The sequence below is a fragment of the Podarcis gaigeae genome (assembly GCF_964106915.1).
Source record: "Podarcis gaigeae genome assembly, chromosome: 13".
Classification (NCBI taxonomy): domain Eukaryota; kingdom Metazoa; phylum Chordata; class Lepidosauria; order Squamata; family Lacertidae; genus Podarcis; species Podarcis gaigeae.
The window spans coordinates 8995473-9019448 of NC_139689.1; the positions used below are offsets into that span (position 1 = coordinate 8995473).

General features: G+C 41.7%; 1 protein-coding gene and 1 gene segment (V, D, J or C); one reads left to right on the forward strand and one right to left on the reverse strand.

Moving 5' to 3' along the window:
• LOC310830888 (uncharacterized protein) overlaps window positions 1-10449 on the forward strand; it is a gene marked incomplete at its 3' end in the record, with an annotated part of 297349 nt that extends 286900 nt beyond the window's left edge. The window contains exons 3-5 of the mRNA XM_083710723.1: window positions 2233-2524; window positions 6737-6964; window positions 10372-10449. Coding sequence (XP_083566849.1) covers window positions 2233-2524; window positions 6737-6964; window positions 10372-10449 — 598 coding nt within the window. The remainder of the gene's footprint in view (window positions 1-2232; window positions 2525-6736; window positions 6965-10371) is intronic.
• Window positions 1-23976, reverse strand: part of LOC310828875 (Ig mu chain C region secreted form-like) — a 1309992-nt gene that overhangs the window by 592003 nt on the left and 694013 nt on the right.

Consider the following 23976-nt stretch of genomic DNA (forward strand, 5'->3'; position numbering starts at 1 on the left):
ACTGCATGGGAATCAAGGGACCATTCCCATCTTCCCACAGACATTCACACCCTTCTGCTCAATATACTTTCAAGGCTAGTCCCTTCATCCCATTAAGTTTCTAGAGGGAAATTTGGACACAGAATATGAGGAAAATTGAATCCTTAAGTTCACTTATTCACTTTGGGAAGAGTATCTTTTAAGTATTCTGATCCAAAGATGCACCTTGACCTCATTTGCAGGCGGCTCAGTTCTTTCATCAACAGTATCATAACATGATGCTGAAATTCTGCCCCAGTCAGCAACTGAGCCACTGGATTTTGCACTAGCTGCAAAAGCCAGCCTCAGGGGCAGCCCCACAAAATGTACATTGCAGCAGCAACTCATTCTGGAGGCTACCAATGCAAATGAAACACTATCAGAAGGGCTTGAAAGCCTGGGAAAGCATGTGGAAGGAAGAGAAGGTCCCCACAAAAAAAGAGTTGATTACCACTGGAGAAATGTTGTAGAGAAATGTTGGTTTCCCGGTCCTTTCATGAAACTAGAGTTTCATTAAACTAGAGTTGCAACAAAGTGGTCTTTGTTGCAAGATTTGTTGCTTTGCATCCACAAATGACTTCACTCTTATTTTTTTGGCTGATTTTCACTTACCACAGAAGATTTCATGCCAATTACCCCTTTGTGGGCCACTCAGGGGCAGAGGTAACATGGAGTCATTATGATGATGATGGTGATTTTAAAAAAGTGTCACTATGAGTTAAAACTCTGAAAAAGTTATTATCTCTCCATGCAATTATCCAAATTATTATAATTTGTTCCATTAATTAAAACTCAGGTGGCATTCCAGTATCCACTTCTTAAGAGGCTTGTAGGAAGAGGAAATAAGCTGCTCTGCAAGGATGCTTGATCTATTTCTGTTGCTGCTTTTGCAAGTGGCTTTTGTGTACAAAGCAAATACTACCAGGTGTCCCACCAGTTATCCTGTTCCTGTTCCCCATGAGTGGTACCAGCCAGGTGACCTCATCATCGGTGGGATTTCTTCTCAAATCTTTTATGTATTTGATGAAGTTTTCTTCAAAGAAGAGCCTTCACAGAATATGTTCAAAGCTCCATAGTAAGTGTCTCCCAACATTTCCCTTCAAATCCCCATTTATTTCGTGTTATGTCTTACTGATTTCAAGTATTATGTATTGTACATAATTTAAGTGGAGAGAGAAAGTTATTTTCAGCATTTAAATAAACTCAAAAAGAGTAACAGACCAATCCTTTATTTTTGAGAGTAGTTGCCGGACATATATAATCCTTTTTCTTTAAAATTCTTCAGAAAATTCTTTCAGAATTGCAATTCTATGTCCTTCAATGTGTAGGTTACTTTTAAAGTTTGTAAAATTCTATCCTTTATAGCCCTTGACGTACATTGTACCAAACAATATCCTGACTGTTTATTTGCTTTGGCATTTTCTGACTTAATATGGAAGACTGTCAATGAGGGCCTCTAGTTTCCTCCATCTCAAGAAATTTGAACTTCTTATGCTAATCTCGATTTAAGTTATCTTCATCTTGTTCTTGGATTTCCGATACTTTTTAGGAAGAATTCTTTTTGAGGCATTTCTAGAACCACCATTTGATATTTTGGTTTTTCTTTTTCACCTTTCAATGCTATAATATCCAGTTTTTTCTTAACTTGGTAATTCTTCTCATCCCATTTTTTGACTGTCTCTTCAACAGAGACTGTTCTTTTTCTTAACTCCTGTATATTTAATGAAATCTGAGGCAGTGCACTGGTGTTGGTCCCAGGATCATTTTCAATGCTGCCAGAGACTCATTTAAACCAGTCTTCTTTCAGCTGCCATTAAAGCTAAAACTCATCTTTCTCTCTGGGCAGTTTGCAGTAAATACCTCACGTTTTCTGCAACAGTGTACTTACTTTTTTAAAAGAATCTAATTTAATCAAGTTAGTGGAAGTCAGCCACTTACACTCTTGCATTCTGAGACTTACAATGGCAGAGTCAATGAAGATGTCTGCCTGCATCTCGCCACTCCACCTGTCCATAACTGAGTCCTCTGACTCTATCCAGGTCAAGGAATGGTGATTCCAACATACTTGGGTGATCTCAAGCCTACTCCAAAAACCATCAGAGTGTTTAAAGGGGCATATAGGCCACCTGGGACAAAGCTGCAGGGCGCATTTCTGGCTAAGCCAGAAACCCACAATTTCCACTTGAAATTTTAAAAATATAACTTTATTTGCAGCATGGTGACAAAATTCTATCAGCATACCCTTGCCTTGGCATTTGCTGTAAAAGAAATCAACAAGAATCAAAAGATCTTGCCTAATCTCACCCTTGGAATCCACATCTATGATAGTTATTATGATGCAATGATGACCTACCGGACTACACTGGACCTACTTTTCAAATCACATAGATTTGTCCCCAACTATATATGTGACACTCAAAAAACCCTCATAGCCATCATTGGGGGCCTTAGCTCTGTTACTTCCTTCTATATGGCCAACACCATAGGCCTCTACAAAATTCCACAGGTAGGAGCTATAAATGGGGGGAGGTGTATGGATTTTTCATAATTTACATTCTTCCATTGCCAATAAGGCTGTCACTGAGGCTCCCTAGGAAGAAAACTATGAAACATCAATAAAGCCAGATCACTGAATGGGATTCCATTTAGAATATTAATATTAATCATAGCCGCAGCAACAACAACTATAACATCAATAAAGCTTCACTGTGGTGATATCCTTAAAAATCCTTGGACTGAACTGTCCTCAAACCTTACCTGTGATGAATGAAGAGGTACATGCTCAAAATGAAAGTTTATCCTGACATAAATCTATCATGTCTTCACACTTCCGTTTAGCTCACATATGGAACTTTTCCCCCTGCGGAGGGTGATGCAGATCAGTTCATCTCCTTTTACCACATGGTACCCAATGACAGCCATCAGTATATGGGGATAATCAGCTTACTTAGGTGTTTTGGATGGACATGGGTTGGACTTTTTGTTGCAGAGGGTGACGGTGGAGAGAACTTTGTGCGGACCCTGGAATCATTGCTTTCCGAGCATGGAATCTGTTCAGCCTTCAACCAAAAAATACCACAAGTAGGCCGTATAGATAAGCTGAGTGAAACATTTGGTCTGATCAGGGATATTTCTCTCTCTTTAACCAATGATAAAATCAGTGCATGTATACTCTTTGGAGAATCTTTGACCATGTTATGGATGAGCGCTATTATATTTCTACGAGAGTTTGAAAATAAGGAAAGCTCATCATTTAGGAAGGTATGGATCATAACAACCCAAATTGATTTCATAGTAAAGGATCTTGAGCTTTTTCAAGGTGCAATTTCTTTCACAATTCACTCAAAAGAGGTTCCAAAATTCAATGATTTTCTTCAGAATTTAAAACCTGATAAAACAGAAGGAGATGGTTTTCTGCAAGAGTTCTGGAAGGAGGCATTTGAATGTACATTCCCAAACTCCAGTGTGCCAGTGGAAGGCAATGAACCATGTACTGGGGAAGAGAGGCTGGAGAGCCTTCCTGCGCCTCAGTTTGAGATGGGCATTACTGGCCAAAGCTACAGTATCTACAATGCTGTCTATGTTGTGGCTCATGCTTTGCATGCCATGTACTCGAGCAGATTGAAGCAGAAAACAATGGTCTGGGATAAGAAATTTGAACTTCAAGACCAACCGTCTTTGAAGGTAATGTGTTGAAATCAAAATCTTCTTTATCCAATGGATTGAATAGTCCAAGGTGGGGCTGCATCCAATCCTCCACAAATAGCTGATGAAATGGGATTATTCATCTCATTCACTGAGAAACTTAGAATCATAGAATAGTATAGTAGGAAGGGATCCCAACGTCCATCTAGTCCAGCTCCCTGCAATGTAGAGATGTATGTTCACATCATCTCATGTACATTTTGCTTGACATTACAATGCATCATCCAGTTACCATCTGTTTAGGAAAGAAGAGCTAGTTTTGCACACATAGGGAGCAAGCCACACCCAAGATCATCTTTGTTAAGGGCAGATCCAATGGTGTATGCCCTCCATCCCAGAAGAAGAAGAAGAAGAAGAAGAAGAAGAAGAAGAGTAGTAGTGGTCGTAGTTTGGATTTGATATCCTACTTTATCACTACGCGAAGGAGTCTCAAAGCGGCTAACATTCTACTTTCCCTTTTTCCCCCACAACAAACACTCTGTGAGGTGAGTGAAACTGAGAGACTTCAAAGAAGTGTGACTAGCCCACTCTTTTTCTTTACACTTCCAACAAATTTTGGAGTTTGTTCTAAACATTTTGGATAACTTAGTAGGAGTCAGATACCACCAGTACATCATTTTCAAGTGATTTCCTTCAGCATACAACATACAGGATGCTTCGAAATAAAGTTTTAGATCTGGCAGAGTGAAACCTCCTCTTTCTCTTGCATCTGTTAAGAGTTTATATTTTATCCTTGGTTTCTTCTCCTGCCAGATAAACCTAGATATGTCTTTTTGCCACTGTTCAAAGCATCTAACATTGCCTATTATCGGGGCTGATTGAAATAAAAAGAAGGGCTCTTGGCAGTCCATTCATTTTTATCACTGACATTCTTTCCCACAATGATAGGTTCATTCTTCCCCATATCTCTAAATCTCTTTTTGTTTCTTTCCGTACTTTTTCATAATTGCCTTTATATAGATTAATATTCTTAGCTGTTAACTAAACTCCAAGGTATTTTACTTTTTTATGTACAACTAATTCTGTATTTACAGGGATGCAGGTGGCGCTGTGGGTTAAACCACAGAGCCTAGGACTTGCCGATCAGAAGGTCGGCGGTTCGAATCCCTGCGACGGGGTGAGCTCCCGTTGCTCAGTCCCAGCTCCTGCCCACCTAGCAGTTTGAAAGCATGTCAAAGTGCAAGTAGATAAATAGGTACCGCTCTGGCGGGAAGGTAAACAGCATTTCCGTGCGCTGCTCTGGTTCGCCAGAAGCGGCTTAGTCCTGCTGGCCACATGACCCGGAAGCTGTACACTGGCTCCTTCGGCCAATAAAGCGAGATGAGCGCCGCAACCCCAGGGATACTGCCAGGGAGACAAAGGCCATCATGTCCCCAAGCCGCCTCCGTTGGGATCCATCGACCTCCCGTAGATAACACAGTATCAGTCAATTAGTGACACAAAGCCTCAGAAATAGCATGCCACATTCCAAGGCTGCTGGTGCATGCTCTTTCAGCAGAGTTCGCACAGCGAAAGATGCACTCAGAAGAGCATATTTACAACTTTATTCAGCATTGGTCAGAACAAAGAAAAAAACATGACTGCCTGCTTTGATGTCTCAGGCACAGAGAGAAAACGAAAGCATATACAAAACATAAACTTCCTGTGAGCAGGAAATACGTAGGCTGTGACTCACAACAGCCTGTCCGCTTTTTAAGGTGGAACGGAAATATCCTAACACCCATTGTTCAGTCCCAGCTCCTGCCCACCTAGCAGTTCGAAAGGATGTCAAAGTGCAAGTAGATAAATAGGTACCGCTCTGGCGGGAAGGTAAATGGCGTATCTGTGTGCTGCTCTGGTTCGCCAGAAGCGGCTTAGTCCTGCTGGCCACATGACCCACAAGCTGTACACTGGCTCCTTCGGCCAATAAAGCGAGATGAGTGCCGCAACCCCAGAGTCAGCCACGACTGGACCTAATGGTCAGGGGTCCCTTTACCTTTACCTATAATTCTGTATTTATATATAACTAATTCCTTTTTTCTTGCTTCCTCAATTTTTTTAAGCAAAACCTTAGTCTTATTTAAATTTAATTTAAAGCCTGTGAGCTTCCCAAAGTCCTGTATCTTTTCTAAAACTTTTGGTAGAGTATCTTGCACTGTAATTACAAGGTCATCTGAAAAAGCATTTCATTTGTATCCTTTGTTTCCTACCATTATTCCTCTGATTCTTTTATCCACTCTTATGTCCCTCACCAAGGCCTTTAATACTAAAATGAATAATAATGGTGAGAGGAGACATCCTTGCCTTGTCCCCATTGTTATTTTGGACTTTTCTGTTATAACCTTATTAACAATCAACATGGCCTGTTGTTCAGAGTGAATTGCATCTAGTCCTCTCCCAAATAATTCCCCAAGATTCATTTTTTCTATCATTTTTTTTCAATAACAGCCCATGAAACGCTGTCAAGGGCCTTTTCAGCATCTATAAACATTAAGGTCTCTTGTTTCTCATTTCTTACTTCCGGATATTCAATAATATCTATTATATTCCTTCTATTATTCTTCATTTGGCGACTTGGTAGAAATCCGGCCTGGTCATGAGGAATTATTTCTGCTAAGACACATTCAATCAATTGGCTAAAATATTGGCAAATATTCCATAATCATTAATTAGTAAGGAAATTGGTCTATAATTTTTAACTGACAATAAGTCCATGTCCTTCCAAGTATCTGGTACTTTGTCTAACTTTAAGATTTCATTCATTCCTTCTGTTAATGGTTGTACCAGAAAGTTCATTTTTGGGGGTAATATTTTGCTGAGAGCCCATCAGGCCCTGGTGTTTTACCAGCTATAGCGTGTTTAATTGCTTCTTGCACATTAAGTGCCGTTATCAGCTCGTTTAATAGAATCATTTTCTCTTTAGAAATTTGTGGAATTTTATTTTTTTCTAGATATTCTTGTATTTTCTTTTTATTTTCAGGACCTGCTCAAAATAATTTATAATTAGTTCATCTAAAATCTCCTTTTCAATTAGCTCCACTCTTATCTTCCTGACATTACATTCAACAACTCAGTTGGAGAAACTCTGAGCTTCAATGGTAAAAAGCAAATGGGAGGTTTATTTGACATCATGAACATAGTTACATTCCCCAACAAGTCCTTCCTTCGAGTGAAAGTTGGACAGGTGGATGACGATGCTCTTGAATCAAGAAAAATCATCATTCATGAGGACATGATAACATGGCACAAGGGTTTCAACCAGGTATGGGTCCAGGGGTATTACTGTGGGCCCTGCTCTCTCTCTCTCTAGTTCATTGAACAGAATCCAAAGCTCATTTGTACATCAAAATGCTTGATGAAGAAATCCCTCAGGTTCAATCCTCTGCATTTCCAAGTAGGAACTGAAAATATTACTGATCTGTAATAATAAAGAGCCAGATAAATCAATGATTAGGGCTCTAAGATTATATTTAACATTGCCTGGATGAATTTTTTTTCCTTTTTTTATAAATTTTTATTGAAGTTTCCACAATTTTTTATCACAACAAACAAAACATTAACAAACAAAACATAACGATAAAAACATACAACACATATAATTTCAACTCTTAATTTCTTATAACTTACTTTCCCGACTTCCTCATACCTCCCCTTTCTGTATTCTCATGTCTAATTAATTTGTCAACAAATCCTTCCCTTACTTTCAACTTAATTTTAATAACACTCATTTTCTTTTAACTTAACCATTACCGCTATTAACCCCTAATTTTCTCATCCAGCATCAATCTAACATTCATTAATTTTTGAAAATTTCTTTAGATAGTCCTTAAATTTTTTCCAATCCTCTTCCGCCGTTTCTCTTCCCTGGTCTCAGATTCTGCTCGTCATCTCTGCCAAACCCATATAGTCCATCACCTTCATCTGCCATTCTTCCACAGTGGGTAGATCTTGTGTCTTCCAGTACTTTGCGATGAGTATTCTTGCTGCTGTTGTAGCATACATAAAAAATGTTTAATCCTTCTTTAACACCAATTGGCTGACTATGCCCAGGAGAAAGGCCTCTGGTTTCTTAGGGAAAGTGTACTTAAGTACCTTTTTCAGTTCATTATAGATCATTTCCCAGAAAGCCTTAATCCTTGGGCACGTCCACCAAAGGTGAAAGAATGTTCCCTCAGTTCCTTTACATTTCCAACATTTATTATCGGGCAAATGATAGATTTTTGCAAGTTTGACTGGGGTCATGTACCACCTGTAAATCATTTTCATAATATTTTCTCTCAAGGCATTACATGCCGTGAATTTCATCCCGGTGGTCCATAACTTTTCCCAGTCAACAAACATAATGTCATGACCAATGTCCTGTGCCCACTTAATCATTGCAGATTTAACCGTTTCATCTTGTGTATTCCATTTCAACAGCAAGTTATACATTCTTGACAAATTCTTAGTACTGGGCTCTAACAGTTCAGTCTCTAGTTTTGATTTTTCCACCTGGAAGCCAATTTTCCTGTCCATTTTAAAAACTTCCATTATCTGATAGTAATGAAGCCAATCTCTCACTTTCCCTTTTAATTTCTCAAAACTTTGCAATTTCAATCTGTCCCCCTCTTGTTCCAAAATTTCCCAATATCTCGGCCAATTAACCTCCATATTAAGTTTTTTAACAGCTTTTGCCTCCATTGGCGACAACCACCTTGGAGTTTTACTTTCCAACAAGTCTTTGTATCTAATCCAGACATTATATAATGCTTTTCTGACAATATGGTTTTTGAAACCCTTGTGAGCTTTGACCTTGTCATACCACAGATATGCATGCCACCCAAAAAAATTGTTAAAACCTTCTAAGTCCAAAATGTCAGTGTTCTCAAGAAGTAGCCAGTCTTTCAACCAGCAGAAAGCTGCTGATTCGTAGTAAAGTTTAAGGTCTGGCAGGGCAAATCCGCCCCTTTCTTTAGTCATATCTTAAATTTTATTCTAGGCTTCTTGCCCTGCTAGACAAATTTAGAAATATCTTTCTGCCACTTCTTGAAACAGTCCATCTTGTCCAGTATTTGTAATGTTTGGAACAAAAACAACATTCTAGGCAATACATTCATTTTTATAACTGCAATTCGACCCAACAAGGAAAGCTTCATATTTGACCATATTTCTAAATCTTTTTTTACTTCCGTCCAAGTTTTCTCATAATTATCTTTAAATAAGTTCACATTTTTAGATGTCATATTTATCCCCAAATATTTCACTTTCTTAACCACAGTTAGCCCTGTCTCATTCTGAAACCTTTCTTTTTCCAATGTTGTTAAATATTTCTCCAATACCTTCATTTTAAACTTATTCAATTTAAATCCTGCTACTTGACCAAACTCTTGAATTAATTCTAAAGCTCTTTTAGTACTAGATTCAGGCTCTTGTAGTGTAAGTACTAAATCATCTGCAAATGATCTCAATTTATATTGTTTCGCTCCAACCTGTATTCCTTTAACCAACTGATCCTTTCTAATCATGTTCAGCAAAACCTCCAGGACCGATATAAAAAGTAGTGGAGAGATTGGGCATCCCTGACATGTCCCTTTTTCTATATTAAATTCTTCTGTGACCACATTATTTACAATAAGTTTTGCTTTTTGTTCAGAATATATCACACCTATACCATTTTCAAACCCTTGGCCTACCCCCATCCCCCGGAGATTCTTCATCATAAAACTCCAAGAAATGTTGTCAAAGGCTTTCTCAGCATCTACAAATATCAGGACTGCTTTAGTGTTAATGTTCAATTCCAACTTTTCCAAAATATCAACTATGTTCCTTATATTGTCTGACAAATATCTTCTCAGGAGAAAGCCTGCTTGATCCCTATGAATCTCCTCCATCAAAACTACTTTCAACCTTTTCGCTAAAATATCAGCAAAAATTTTGTAATCCACATTTAGTAAAGAAATAGGGCGGTAGTTTTTAAGTTCAGTCTTTTCTATCTCAGTCTTCGGTATAAGTGTGATGTAAGCCTCTTTCCACGTATCTGGTGCCCCTTTTCCCTCCAAAATTTCATTGCAAACTTCTTTCAAAGGTTGTATTATTTCAAGTTCACAAGTAAAATTAAATAAATAAATTAAATAATATGTAATTTTCAAAAATCTTTCTTGGTTATGAGTAGATGATGCCTATTTCTGTGTGTAACGACTTCTGCTCCCCTGGTCATCAGAAGAAAAGGAAGGAAGGAGAAAAATTTTGCTGCTATGATTGTGCTCCATGTCCAGAAGGGAAGATTTCAGACCAGAATGGTTTGTGACAAAGAATTCATTTTTATTTTCATAAGAGAACTGCTTTGGGGCCTAAAATATACTTCTTAATGTATGATTGCATGCTGTTTGTCTTGTTTCTTTGTTGACTAGCATTATATATCAAAGGGCATTTTGAAAAAATGAATGAGCTTCATCAATACATTCTATATTTATTTGAGTTTAAGCCCTAAAGGAGTCAAAACGATCGTTCTCCAATTCAAGTCAGTGAGAACACACAAGGGGATTTGCAACCCCTTTAAACTGTTAAAATAGGGGTTTAAGTCCCATAGAATTTCAAGGAATAGCACTCAAAAAAATGTCTGCTTAGTTTCTGGGAGGTAGAGGAAGTATATGAATTACATTTGGAATGTGTCCTGTTTCTGTTTTTCAGATATGGATGACTGTTTCAGATGCCCAGAAGACCAATATCCAAAAATGGACCAACATGGTTGCATCTCCAAAACTATAACCTTTCTTTCTTATGAAGAACCACTGGGGTTCAGCTTAGCCTCAATAGCTCTTTCTTTTTCCACTGTCACAACTTTAGTGTTATTAGCTTTTGTGAAGCACAGAGACACCCCAATTGTCAAAGCCAACAACCGAGATCTCAGCTACACATTCCTCATCTCTCTTCTGCTCTGCTTTCAATCTTCTTTGCTATTCATTGGCAAACCAGGGGATATGGTCTGCTTTCTTAGACAACCTGCTTTTGGCATCGTCTTCTCCATGGCTGTTTCTTGTGTGTTGGCCAAAACCATTACCGTAGTTGTAGCTTTCATGGCCACCAAACCAGGATCCAGCCTGAGGAAGTGGGTGGGGAAAAGACTAGCCAACTCCATTGTCCTTTCCTGCTCTTTTATTCAAGCAAGTCTTTGCACTCTCTGCTTGGCCACTAGTCCTCCATTCCCAGATTTAGACATGCACTCACTAAGAGAAGAAATCACTGTGCAATGCAATGAAGGGTCTGTGACTCTGTTTTCCTGTGTCCTGGGCTACTTGGGCCTCCTGGCTTTCTTCAGCTTCCTGTCAGCATTCCTCGCCCGCAACTTACCTGACACTTTCAATGAAGCCAAGTTCATTACTTTCAGTATGTTGCTGTTTTGCAGTGTCTGGCTGTGCTTTGTCCCTACCTATCTGAGCACCAAAGGTAAATACATGGTGATGGTGGAGATCCTCTCCATCTTGGCCTCCAGTGCTGGGTTACTGGGCTGCATCTTTGCCCCTAAATGCTATATTATCATGCTGAGGCCCGAGCTCAACAACAAAGAACAACTAATAAGGAGAAAGAATTAGTGTTTCACTTAGTTTTGCCACCATTATATTATAAATGAAGGTATGGGTTCATTTATACAATAATAATAATAATAATAATAATAATAATAATAATAATAATAATAATAAATAATTTATTATTTGTACCCCGCCCATCTGGCTGGGTTTCCCCAGGCAATCTGGACAGCTTCCAACAAAGATACACTAAAATGTCACATATTAAGAACTTTCCTGAACAGGGCTGAACAGGGCTGCCTTCAGATGTCTTCTGAATGTCAGGTAGTTTTTTATCGCTTTGACATCTGATGGGAGGGCATTCCACAGGGTGGGCACCACTACCGAGAAGGCCCTCTGCCTGGTTCCCTGTAACTTGGCCTCTCGCAGTGAGGGAACCGCCAGAAGGCCCTCGGAGCTGGACCTCAGTGTCCGGGCAGAACGATGGGGGAGGAGACGCTCCTTCAGATATACTGGACCGAGGCCGTTTGGGGCTTTAAAGGTCAGCACCAACACTTTGAATTGTGCTCGAAAACGTACTGGGAGCCAATGTAGGTCTTTCAAGACCAGTGTTATATGGTCTCAGTGGCTGCTCCCAGTCACCAGTCTAGCTGCCGCATTCTGGATTAGTTGTAATTTCCGGGTCACCTTCAAAAGTAGCCCCACGTACAGCGCATTGCAGTAGTCCAAGCGGGAGATAACCAGAGCATGCACCACTCTGGCGAGACAGTCTGCAGGCAGATAGGGTCTCAGCCTACGTACCAGATGGAGCTGGTAAACAGCTGCCCTGGATACAGATTTGACCTGTGCCTCTATGGACAGCTGTGAGTCCAAAATGACTCCCAGGCTGCGCACCTGGTCCTTCAGGGGCACAGTTACCCCATTCAGGACGAGGGAATCTTCCACATCTACCTGCCTCCTGTCCCAAAAAACAGTACTCTGTCTTGTCAGGATTCAACCTCAATCTGTTAGCTGCCATCCATCCCCCAACCGCCTCCAGACATTCAGACAGGACCTTCACCGCCTTCACTGGTTCTGATTTAAAAGAGAGGTAGAGCTGGGTATCATCCGCATACTGATGAACACCCAGCCCAAACCTCCTGATGATCTCTCCCAGTGGCTGCATGTAAATGTTAAAAATCGTGGGGGAGAGGACAGAACCCTGAGGCACCCCACAAGTGAGAGCCCAGGGGTCAGAACACTCATCCCCCACCACCACTTTCTGAACACGGCCCAGGAGGAAGGAGCGGAACCACTGTTTGACAGTGCCCCCAGTTCCCAGCCCCTCAAGACGGTCCAGAAGGATGTTATAGTCAATGGTATCAAACGCCACTGAGAGATCCAGCAGAACTAGGAAACAGCTCTCACCTTTGTCCCTAGCCCGCCGGAGATCATCAACTAGTGCGACCGAGGCAGTTTCAGTCCCATGATGAGGCCTGAATCCCGAGTGGAAGGGATCCAAATGGTCCGCTTCTTCCAGGCGTGCCTGGAGTTGTTCAGCAACCGCTCGCTCAATCACCTTGCCCAAGAATGGAAGATTTGAGACTGGGCAATAATTGGCCATCGTGGCCGCATCTAAAGATGGTTTTTTAAGAAGCGGTGTAATGACCGCCCCTTTCAGCGGGTCTTGGAAGGTTTCCTCACGGAGGGAAGCATTCACCACCCCATGAAGCCCATCGCCCAGTCCTTCCCGGCTAGCTTTTATAAGCCAGGATGGGCAAGGATCCAGGAGACAAGTGGTTGGCTTCACTCGTCCAAGCAGCCTGTCCACATCCTCGGAGGTAACAGATTGGAATTGATCCCACACAACTTGACTATAGAGGACTCTAGCACTCTCCCGTCCTGGCCCTGCTCCCACGGTGGAGTCTACTTCTTCCCGAATCTGAGCAATTTTATCTGCAAAAAACTTTGCAAAATCATTGCAGGAGATCATGTGGCCCGTACTTGGCCCTGATGTTGCAGGTGGTTCCGCTAAATTGTGAACCCCCTGAAAAAGTCTCCTGCTGCTGTTTTCTGCAGATGCAATAGAGGCAGCGAAGACAGTCTTCTTTGCCGTTGCTATTGCCACTTGGTAGGCTCAACGTTGAGCTCTAACCTGTGTCCGGTCAGATTCAGAATGAGTTATCCGCCACCGGCGCTCTAGCCGTCTCAACGATTGTTTCATTGCCCTCAGATTTGTGGAAAACCACGGGGCTGTCCGGGCTCCATGCAATCGGAGAGGGCGCTTCGGAGCCAAACAGTCAATAGCCCTGGTAAACTCCACATTCCAGCGGGCCACCAGGGAATCGGCTGAAAGGCCATCAACATGGGATAAAGCATCCCCTACCACTCTCTGGAAACCATTTGGATCCATTAAGTGGCGGGGGCAGACCATGCGAATTGGTCCCACCTCCCCGCAGAGGGGATGGGTCGCAGAGAAGTCCAGTTGCACCAGGAAGTGATCTGACCATGGCACTTCTTTCGTTTCGCTTTTACTTAGTGTCAGATCACCAACATCCATAGAGGTAAACACCAGGTCCAAGGCATGTCCGCGGCTATGGGTTGGGCCAGACTTATTCAGGGACAGCCCCATGGAGGTCATGCTTTCCACAAAGTCCTGAGTGGCCCCTTGTAAGGTCGTGTCGGCATGGATGTTAAAATCTCCTAGGACAACCAAGCTAGGTGTCTCCAGGAGAACATCCGCCACAATCTGAAGCAGCTTGGGCAGGGAATCCTTGGTGCAGCGGGGAGGTCGGTACACCAAAAGGAATCCTGTACTGCCCCTATTGCCCAACTTCCAGAACATGCACTCGGAAAACTGGGTCTTCCCGATAGGACGCCTGGTGCAAACTAATGACTTCCAAAAAATCACTTCAACCCCCCCTCCCCGCCCACATGACCTGGGTTGCTGTGCATAAGAGAAACCTGGTGGACAAGCAGCGGCAAGGACAGGCCCATCTGCTTCATCCAACCAAGTCTCTGTTACACATGCCAGGTCAAGTCCTCCATCCATGTTCAAGTCATGGATGGCAGTGGTCTTATGAATCATTGACCTGGCATTGCACAGCAGCACCTTCAGGTCATGTGGGTATCCCTTGCTGATTCTAGTATCCATCCGGTCAGGACCAGACCCGGAGGCAGGGATAGTCCTCAGACAACGACTAAACCTGCCTCTGTAATGACATGGTTTGGTCTTAGCGTACCTCCTCTTCCTACCACCCGTGATCACTGAGATCGGTTGTCCCAGTGCATCCCCCCCCCTGTGGAACATGCCCCAGCCATTTTGTTGGCTGGGACCTACTCCCCGGCAGCCCTGACCCCTCCCCTTAAGAACAAAATAACACTTTAAAAAAAAACAATAAAACAATACAAACAAAAAACAGTAAAAATTACAAAAACGTAAAATCAAACAAATTCCTAGGCCCAATAAACATCCATCCCACCCCCACCCACCCCACATACAAAAAATTCAAAAGAAATTTTTAAAAACATTTTAAAAGCACTCTGCACCCCTCCAGCAGTAACAGCAACTGTCCTAGTGCGGCCCGTCAGTCCCTGCCCTGGGCCAGGTGGTAAGTGGCAGGAAGGAGCAGGTCCCCTGGACACTCACACAGGAGAGTCCTCCTGGGCACCAGAGCACAGCAGTTCCTGTGAGGCTTCAGGCCCCGCCCTGGGCCAGGTAGATGGAAAGCGGGAAGAGCAGGGCCCTCAGACACTCACACAGGAGAGTCCTCCTGGGCAGCGGAGCGCAGCAGTCCTTATGAGGCTTCAGGCCCCACCCTGGGCCAAGTGGTAAGTGGCAGGATGGAGCAGGGCCCTCAGACACTCACACAGAAGAGTCCTCCTGGGCAGCGGAGCGCAGCAGTCCTTATGAGGCTTCAGGCCCTGCGCCGGGCCACGTGGTAAGTGGCAGGACGGAGCAGGGCCCCCAGACACTCACACAGGAGAGTCCTCCTGGGCAGCAGAGCCCAGCAGTACCTGTGAGGCTTCAGGCCCCGCCCCAGGCCAGATGGTGAGTGGCAGGAAGGAGCAGGGCCCCCAGACACTCACACAGGAGAGTCCTCCTGGGCAGCAGAGCCCAGCAGTACCTGTGAGGCTTCAGGCCCCGCCCTGGGCCAGGTAGGTGGTAAGCAGCAAGAGCAGGGCCCTCAGACAGTCACACAGGAGAGTCCACTTCCTGTACTATTTACACAAGTCCATTTAAAATATTTTTTCTGTCTCCTCACACAGTTTCTGTTGGTTCTTCAAATCCTATTTAATTCCCTCACCTGATCTATCTTTCAGTTAACTGGCACCTGTCCCATGAAGGATTGGGGCTATTTAAACGTGCTAATCAGAGTGGAGCATGTGTTTTCTATGAAATGAGAACCTGGTATATTAAAACATAATAAAGCTTCATTTACTTAGCATAGCCTAATAAAAAAAGTAAGCTAAACAGTAAGGACCCTCGTACTTACGGGACCGCCTCTCCTGGTATGTCCCTCAGAGGACGCTAAAGTCCATGAATAATAATAGCTTAAAGGTCCTGGGCCCTAAGGAAGCCAGACTATCCTCCACCAGGGCCAGGGCTTTTTCAGTGGTGGCTCTGACCTAGTGGAATCATCTGTCCCACGAGATTAGGGCCATGCTGGACTTGATCTCCACAGGGTTTGTAAGACAGAGCTATTCCTCCTCGCCTTCAGTTTGAATTAGCCTGATCCCCTATCCCTTTCCTCTTCTATGAAGAAATCCTTTCTGGGACCCCACATTTAAATTCTTCCCTGGTCTCCTTGCTGGCCCTAGTAGGACCAACTTGGCCAGTTAGCCCTGGGGATCATTTGATGTCTACTTTCTGGGCTTTTCTTCTCTCCCTCCAAAAATGACCCCTGAATTTTTGAATTTTATGCTGCATTTTATGTTGTGTTTTATGCAGTTTTATGCTGTTTTTAAGTTGCATTTTAATCAATGTTTTATATTTGCTGTTAGCCGTCCTGAGCCCAGTTTTTAAAAGGGGAAGGGTGGGGTCTAAATAAAATTTATTTATTTATAGTCAATATAAAATGATGATACAGAAAGGAAAAAGAAAGAAGGATGGAACCCGGGGAAAGCAGAGCTCCACAGCAGGACAGCAGAGAAGCAGTGCCTGGAAAGAGTTTTCTAAACAGGAATGTGTTCTGATCATTTGCTGTATTGAGTCAAGCTACAGATTACATTGAGATGATTCCCTTTCGTTTCTTTGCTCCCTTTGGTTTATTGAGACCTGGTTTAGAACTGACAAAACATTCTAGTCCCAAATTACAGATTCACAGGACAATTCATACTAGTGGAATCCTTGCTCAAAGGAAGAGGAAATACTTCTACTGCTACAAAGAAAACCAATTATTATCCTTTTTCACATTTTAAAGTTTTCATTCCACTGTGAATCCTGACCTGGACAATGCATGTTTCCTGGCGTTGCAGGATTACATCCCAAGTCGCAGTATAAATGAAATACAGGGTTGTTTTGTTTGAACACTTTGATATCACTCTTAATCACATTATTTCAGGGTGGCTTACAATACACAGAACTGAAATCATACTTGATCTTAACAATGCCTATATTTTTAAAAAACAATTGACTGTGATTTGCATCTACAAAAGTAATGGCTGCACCCTGACTTTCCTGGCAATATTTGCTCAGGACAGAACTCATGGGCAGAGGTAACATGGAGTCACAGTTTAGAAAACAAACCCAACCCAATGCATTGGTTACCAAAAGTGCCACTCTGCCCTAAACCTCTGGAAAAAAAATGTCTCTCGGTGCAATTAACCAAATCACTGTTTTTTCTTCAATTCATCAAAGCTCGAGGGGCTTTGCAGTAGCCACTTGAAAAGAGTCAATAAGCAAGCCTAGAAGTTGTTAGAATAAATAATACTCTATTCAGCAGAATAATTAGTGCAGGGGCGGCTTCCAGGCACGGTCATTTCATTTCATTTCTCACATTTCCCATTATTGGCCAAAAATTAAATGGGTGCTGCCATTCTCACCTTCTAATCAAGGCTCTGTTGGGAACTCCCTGTTTCTAAAGTGCAACGCACAAACCTCTTTTAGAATTGTATTGGCAGAGAAATTCCTAACCTAATGTAGTCCCTTCTTCTCAAAGGAAATGAGAGCAGCAAAGAGCAAACGATAGAAGAATTAAAGTCATGGAGATCATCTAAGGAGTATGCAAATAAAGGCACAGACTGGGAGGTGTTTCGTCTTACGAGGCTTGTGGGTAGAGGAAATAAGCCACACTGCTAGGATGTTTTGTCTATTGGTGTTGCTGTTTTTGCAAGTGCCTGGAGTGTGCAATGCAGATATGACCAGGTGTCCCACCAGTGACCCCTTTCCTGTTCCTCATGAGTGGTACCAGCCAGGTGGCCTCATCATCGGTGGGATTTCTTCTCAGATCTTTTATGTATTCTATGAAGTTTTCTTCAGAGAACAGCCTTCACAGAACATGTTCACAGTTCCATAGTAAGGTTCTCGCCACTTATCCCTTTAAATCCCCATTCCTTTTGTCTTATGTCTTCCAGATTTTATGCCTTAAAGCAATAAATTTCTTCTCACTGTTGTATGTAAGCTGCTTTGTTGGCCTTTAGTGGCTGAATAAGGGGATAAAAATGCTTTGGGTGCATGAATAATTCTACTGGTTCACAAAGAAGCATTTACATAATTGAGAAAGTTCCAATAGGTTCATCCCTGAGCCCTTCTCATTCTCAGTCAGTGTCTCAGTTTATTAAGCTAAGAGATGTTCAACACTGACTTTTATTTGGCCAAAATAAAAAGGGGGGAGAAGGCTGTATGTTTGGTTTTATTTTCCCCTATAAATTTACAATTCCTACATAGAACATAGAACAAATATTGTGGAGGAAAAGGGTGAAAATGAAAAGAAAAGAAAAATACAGGTAATGTGGAAAAGAGAAAGAACAAGACCGTTTCAAATTCTGTCCACCTGATACACACCCACCCCAAAAAAACACCTTTTAGGAGTACAAAGTGTTCTCACAATTTCCTATCTCAAATTCCAAGCTCATGCTTCTTAAAGCCATGGAAACTATTTATTATTTTATTATTCATTATTTACTTCATTTTTGAAGTGCTCTTCATGAGACTACGAATTAAAAAGTCATTGCTTTGCATTCTGCCCTGTAATTGTCACCTGAAGTGCTGATTCTGTTCTGGTAAACTTTTTCATTCATCAAAAACTAAATTATTCATCTGGCTATCCAATGGGGTAAAATTATGTAACATTTGAAAATGTAAGATAAAATGCCATTTCATTTCTATGTGCAGGAAAATACAATAGAAATGGGTGGGCAGGGGATTCAATAAATTGTGTACCATTTGCAGTTTGCAAGCAACTTGAGCAGCACATGCAGATTGTATTCCCTGGACTGACTTCCTTTCTGGACATGAAAGGAATGAGTAAACATTGGTAATTTCTGCTCCCAGTTCTGTTATCAGCACAATTGCCATTTGAATTATCATCTTGAGACATGAAAAGAGCTAATATATCTGCACATAAAACAATTTAATACATATTTAGAATCAGATCAGATCCAATATAAATAATAACTGTGACAAAAGTAAATATATTTTGCTGTCTGTGGCACAGTGAATTCTCATTTCCCCACAGTTGATGTGGTCTTCCCAATTACGGAAAGTGACACAGATTCTTCTGGTATATTTAAATTGATAAAAACAGGGGATAGGCAGACACTGTCTATTTCAATCTTTAAACGCCTGATGAAAATGTTTCTATCACATCAAAGTTTTATATATAACTTAGAATACATAATTTCACCATATTTATCTGATTTCTGATTTTATTTTTTATATGATTTTATTGTATAATTTATGGTTCTGATAATTAACTCTTCAATCCTCTGAGAGTAAGACCCACTGAACAGAGTTGGGTGTCATTCTGAATAGAAATGTCCAGGTTTGAATTGGATGTTGTCAGATTTGTTCCCTTTAGGATCAGTGGTACCTTGAAAGTCATGACTAACTTGTTTCATTGGTTTAAATGAGAACTAACATTAAGGAACTTACAGTGTATTCTTACAAATAAACACCAGAAGCTGCCTTATACTGAGTCAGACCATTGATTGATCTTGCTCAGTACTGGAAACTGAAATGGATAGCAGATCTCCAGAGTTTAAAGCAGTGAGACTCTCCTAGATCTACCTGGAGTTGTCACCTAGGACCTTCTAGATGAAAAACTTATGGTCCACCAAACTGCCAAGGAGCAGCAATCCATCCATGACTGTCTACCAAGAAGTCAATGGGATTTATTTCCTGGTAGTTTTAGGACTGTAGCTTTCATGGTCCAGAGCACAAGTAATCATGGATATGAAATGGTTGAACACAGAAAGAGAGCTGAGAGTTTTTTAAATCTAGTCAATTGAAAAGGAAAAGCAAGAGATTAACAATAGGTTTTTTGAATTAATATGCAGAATTAAAAGTAAGTGCTGTTGGGGCTATATGATATTTTTTGGAATATGAGTTACAGAAACGATCAATTTTGTGATATGTTGATTCCACACATTGCATATTTTACACTAGAAATTGTGAATATCTAACTTCATTTGCAGTGTGGTGACAAAATTCTACCAGCACACCCTTTCCTTGGCATTTGCTATAAAAGAGATAAATGACAGCCCCAAGGTCTTGCCCAATCTCACCCTTGGATTCCACATCTATGACAGTTATTACGATGCAAGGATGACCTATCGGACAACTCTGGACCTGCTTTTCAAATCACATAGATTTGTCCCCAACTACAAATGTGACGTTCAAAAAAACCTTATAGCCATCATTGGGGGACTTAGCTTTGATACCTCCCTCTCTATGGCTGACACCATAGGCCTCTACAAGATACCACAGGTAGGACCGATGAATGGGCTTTTCACATTTTATATTTTTTTCTCTTAATGATAATGCAGATTGGTCATTTGACTCCCCTGGACAACATATTTGGAATGACAATTGGTGTAAAATGAAGCAGCCATATTACTGGCTGGAATTCCTTTTAGAAGGATGATGATGATTAAGATGATGACAATAATAATACTTCAGAAATAGGCTGTTTACTGAGGTTATTCCTTGCAGGTCAAAGCTAAATGCTAGAATATGAGGATGAAGGAAAATATTCAGATTTCTTAAAATCAACAATAGAAAAAATTATCTAGAAGAGTCCTTGGGTTGAACTGTCCTTGAACCTATGAATGGCTCTGACTTAATCTATAATGTTTGTACACTTCCTTTTAGCTCACATATGGGTCATTTCCTACAGGGGAGAGTGATGCAGACCAGTTCCTTTCCTTTTACCACTTGGTTCCCAGTGACAGCCATCAGTCTATTGGGATCATCAGCTTACTAAAGCATTTTGGATGGAAATGGATTGGACTTTTTGTCTTGGAAGGTGACGGTGGAGAAAATTTCTTGCAGACTCTGGAACCATTGCTTTCTAGGCACGGAATCTGTTCATCCTTCACACATAAAATACCACACGTAGCCAATATAGATAAGCTGAGTGAAAGTATGGATGTGCTCTTCAGTATTTATCTCTCTTTAACAGATGATAAAGTCAGTGCATGTATAATCTTTGGAGAATCTTTAACCCTTATATGGATGGGAGGTGTACTAGTTCTAGGAGATTCTGAAAAGAGGGGAAGCTCATCATTTAGAAAGGTGTGGATCATAACAACCCAGACTGATTTCATATTAGTGGCTTTCCAAAAGCTTTTAGATCTTCAGACCTTTCAAGGTTCCATTTCCTTCACAATTCATTCAAAAGAACCTCCAGGGTTCAGTGAATTTCTTCAGAGCATTAAGCCTGTTAAAACAGAAGGAGATGGTTTTCTTAGGGACTTCTGGGAGCAAGCATTTGACTGTACATTCCCAAACCCCAGTTTGACAACGGAAGCCAATGAATCATGTACTGGGGATGAGGGACTAATGAGCCTTCCTGGACCTCTGTTTGAAATGGGGATGACTGGCCACAGCTACAGTATCTACAATGCTGTCTATGTTGTGGCTCATGCTTTGCATGTCATTTACTCAACGAGAGCAAAGCAGAGAACAATGGCCCAAGATAAAAAATATGAACATCAGAATCTGCAACCTTTCAAGGTAAAGTGTTGAAATCAAATTTGTCTTAATTCAATGGCTTTAGTAGTCCAAAAGGAGACCACCCAGATTATCATACACAAGTACAATTTATTCCCGGAGAAACCTAGAATCATGGAACCATAGAATTGCATAGTGGGAAGAGATTCTAAGGCTTAACTTTACTAAACCATCCTTTTTACCCCTTTATGTCTTGTTATGTTTCAATTAGCTCCACCCTTTTCTTCTTGACATTGCATTTAACAACTCTGCTGGAGAAACAGTGAGTTTCAATGGTAAAAAGCAAACCGGAGGTGCACTTGACATCATGAACATTGTCACATTCCCAAACAAGTCCTTCCTTCGAGTGAAAGTTGGTCAAGTGGACAATGATGCTCTTGAAGCAAGAAGAATCATCATTCATGAGGACAAGATTACATGGCACAAGGGTTTTAACCAGGTATGGGTCCTGAAGGCTATATCTGAAAAACAAAATGGTTGAAATGCAAAGATTCCAAGTTCAATCCTCTGAATCTCCAAGTACACTTTGAAAATAACACTGGTCTGTAATCAAAAGCAGCAAGATGAACCAATGATCAGCTTCCCCCCCACACACACTTTTAAGAGATTTTTTTAGGACAGGTACTTTCTGCATCTCCAAGTAGGCTTTGAAAATGACACTGGTCTGTAATAAAAAAAAGCCAGCTGTACCAATGATGATGATGATGATGATGATGATGATGATGATAATTTTTATTTATACCCCGCCCTCCCCAGCCAAGGCCAGGCTCAGAGCGGCTTACAAGCAATAATAAAAACAAGTTGAATGATTACAACTTAAAAAACAAAATTTTTAGTTGAAAAGGCCCTGGCTCTGGTTGAAGCTAATCTAACTAACCCGGGACGACTAGGGTGTTGCTATTTATGGATCTTGAGGCTCTCCGTAGGGCATACCAGGAGAGGTGGTTCCGTAGGTACGAGGGTCCTAGGCCATGAAGGGCTTTAAAGGTCAAAAGCAGCACCTTAAATCTGACCCTGTACTCCACCGGGAGCCAGTGCAGCTTGAAAAGCACTGGGTGAATATGCTCCCATGGCAGAGACCCCGTGAGGAGCCTCGCTGCAGCATTCTGCACCCGCTGGAGTTTCTGGGACAGCTTCAAGGGCAGCCCCGCATAGAGCAAATTACAGTAGTCACGCATGGAGATGACCGTCGCATGGATCACTGTGGCCAGGTCGGGCGGGAAAGGTAAGGGACCAACTTCTTGATGCGGCGAAGGTGGGAAAATGTTGCCTTGGCTGTTGCTGTAACCTGCGCCACCATGGAAAGGGAGGTGTCAAGGATTACACCCAAACTCTTAATGGAAAGCAATGGCACTTATTGGGCCCCCGCAAGAGAAGGGAGTTGGTCCCTCATCTCCATGCCATCCCGACCCAGTCATAGGACCTCTGTCTTCGTTTTAGGATTTAGTTTCCATCGGCTCCCACGAAACCGTCCCCCCACAGCTTCCAAGCATCTGGTCAGTGTGTTCAGGGCTGAGTCGGTGTGGACATCCATCAGCAGATAGAGCTGAGTGTCATCAGCATATTGGTGACAGCACAACCCAAAGTTCCAGATAATCTGGGCAAGGGGGTGCATAAAGATGTTAAAAAGCATCGGGGAGTGAATTGCGCCCTGCAGCACTCCACACACCAAGGAGTGGCGTGACCACATTTCCCTTCCTAGTGCCACCCTCTGACCCCGACCAGAGATAAAAGAGCACAGCCAGTTACGGGCTATGCCCTGTATCCCCACGTCTGTGAGGCGCTGGTCCAGACAATCATGATGGACCATGTCAAATGCTGCTGACAAATCTAAAAGGATCACCAGTCCTGACCCGCCTTGATCCAGTCGTCTACGGAGATCATCTGTTAGGGCAACCAGAGCTGTCTCGGTCCCAAAACCAGGACGGAAACCAGACTGAAATGGATCTAAAGCTGTTGTCCTATCCACCTTTTTAGGGATTCATGATCTACATTTATAGCACAAGTTTATACTTAGCATTTCTGAGATGAGTCTTTCAAGTTCATGAGCAAAAAAGAAAACAAATAAAGAAATTAAATTTATTTTTATTTTTATTATTTTGAGGGGAGGACTGGAGATTTTCTCCCACCTGAATGTTCTTTCCTCCTTATGGATAGGTGGTGCCTATTTCTGTGTGTAATGACTGCTGCTCCCCTGGTCATCAGAAGAAAAGGAAGGAAGGGGAGAAATTTTGCTGCTATGATTGTGCTCCATGTCCAGAAGGGAAGATTTCAGACGAGAATGGTTTGTGACATAGAAATCATGTTTTATTTTCTTTGGGTAGGATTAGGATAGTGTGCTTCTTTAGATCTAATTGCTATCTTTAATTACCATGCTGCCTGGAATGTTTCTCTGTAGACTTCCAATATCTTCCCAGGGACATTTTGAAAAATGAGGAAGCCTCATGCAATACATTTTATATAGATTTGAGTGTGAGCTCTAAAATAGACAAAATGATCTACAGTAGTTGTACACCTACCTTATGATAGCCTAAACAGAAAAAAATATTAAAATGGCTGAAACAAAACTATCAAAATGTCCTTAGAGAAATGTTAACACACCTGATGATGGTCACG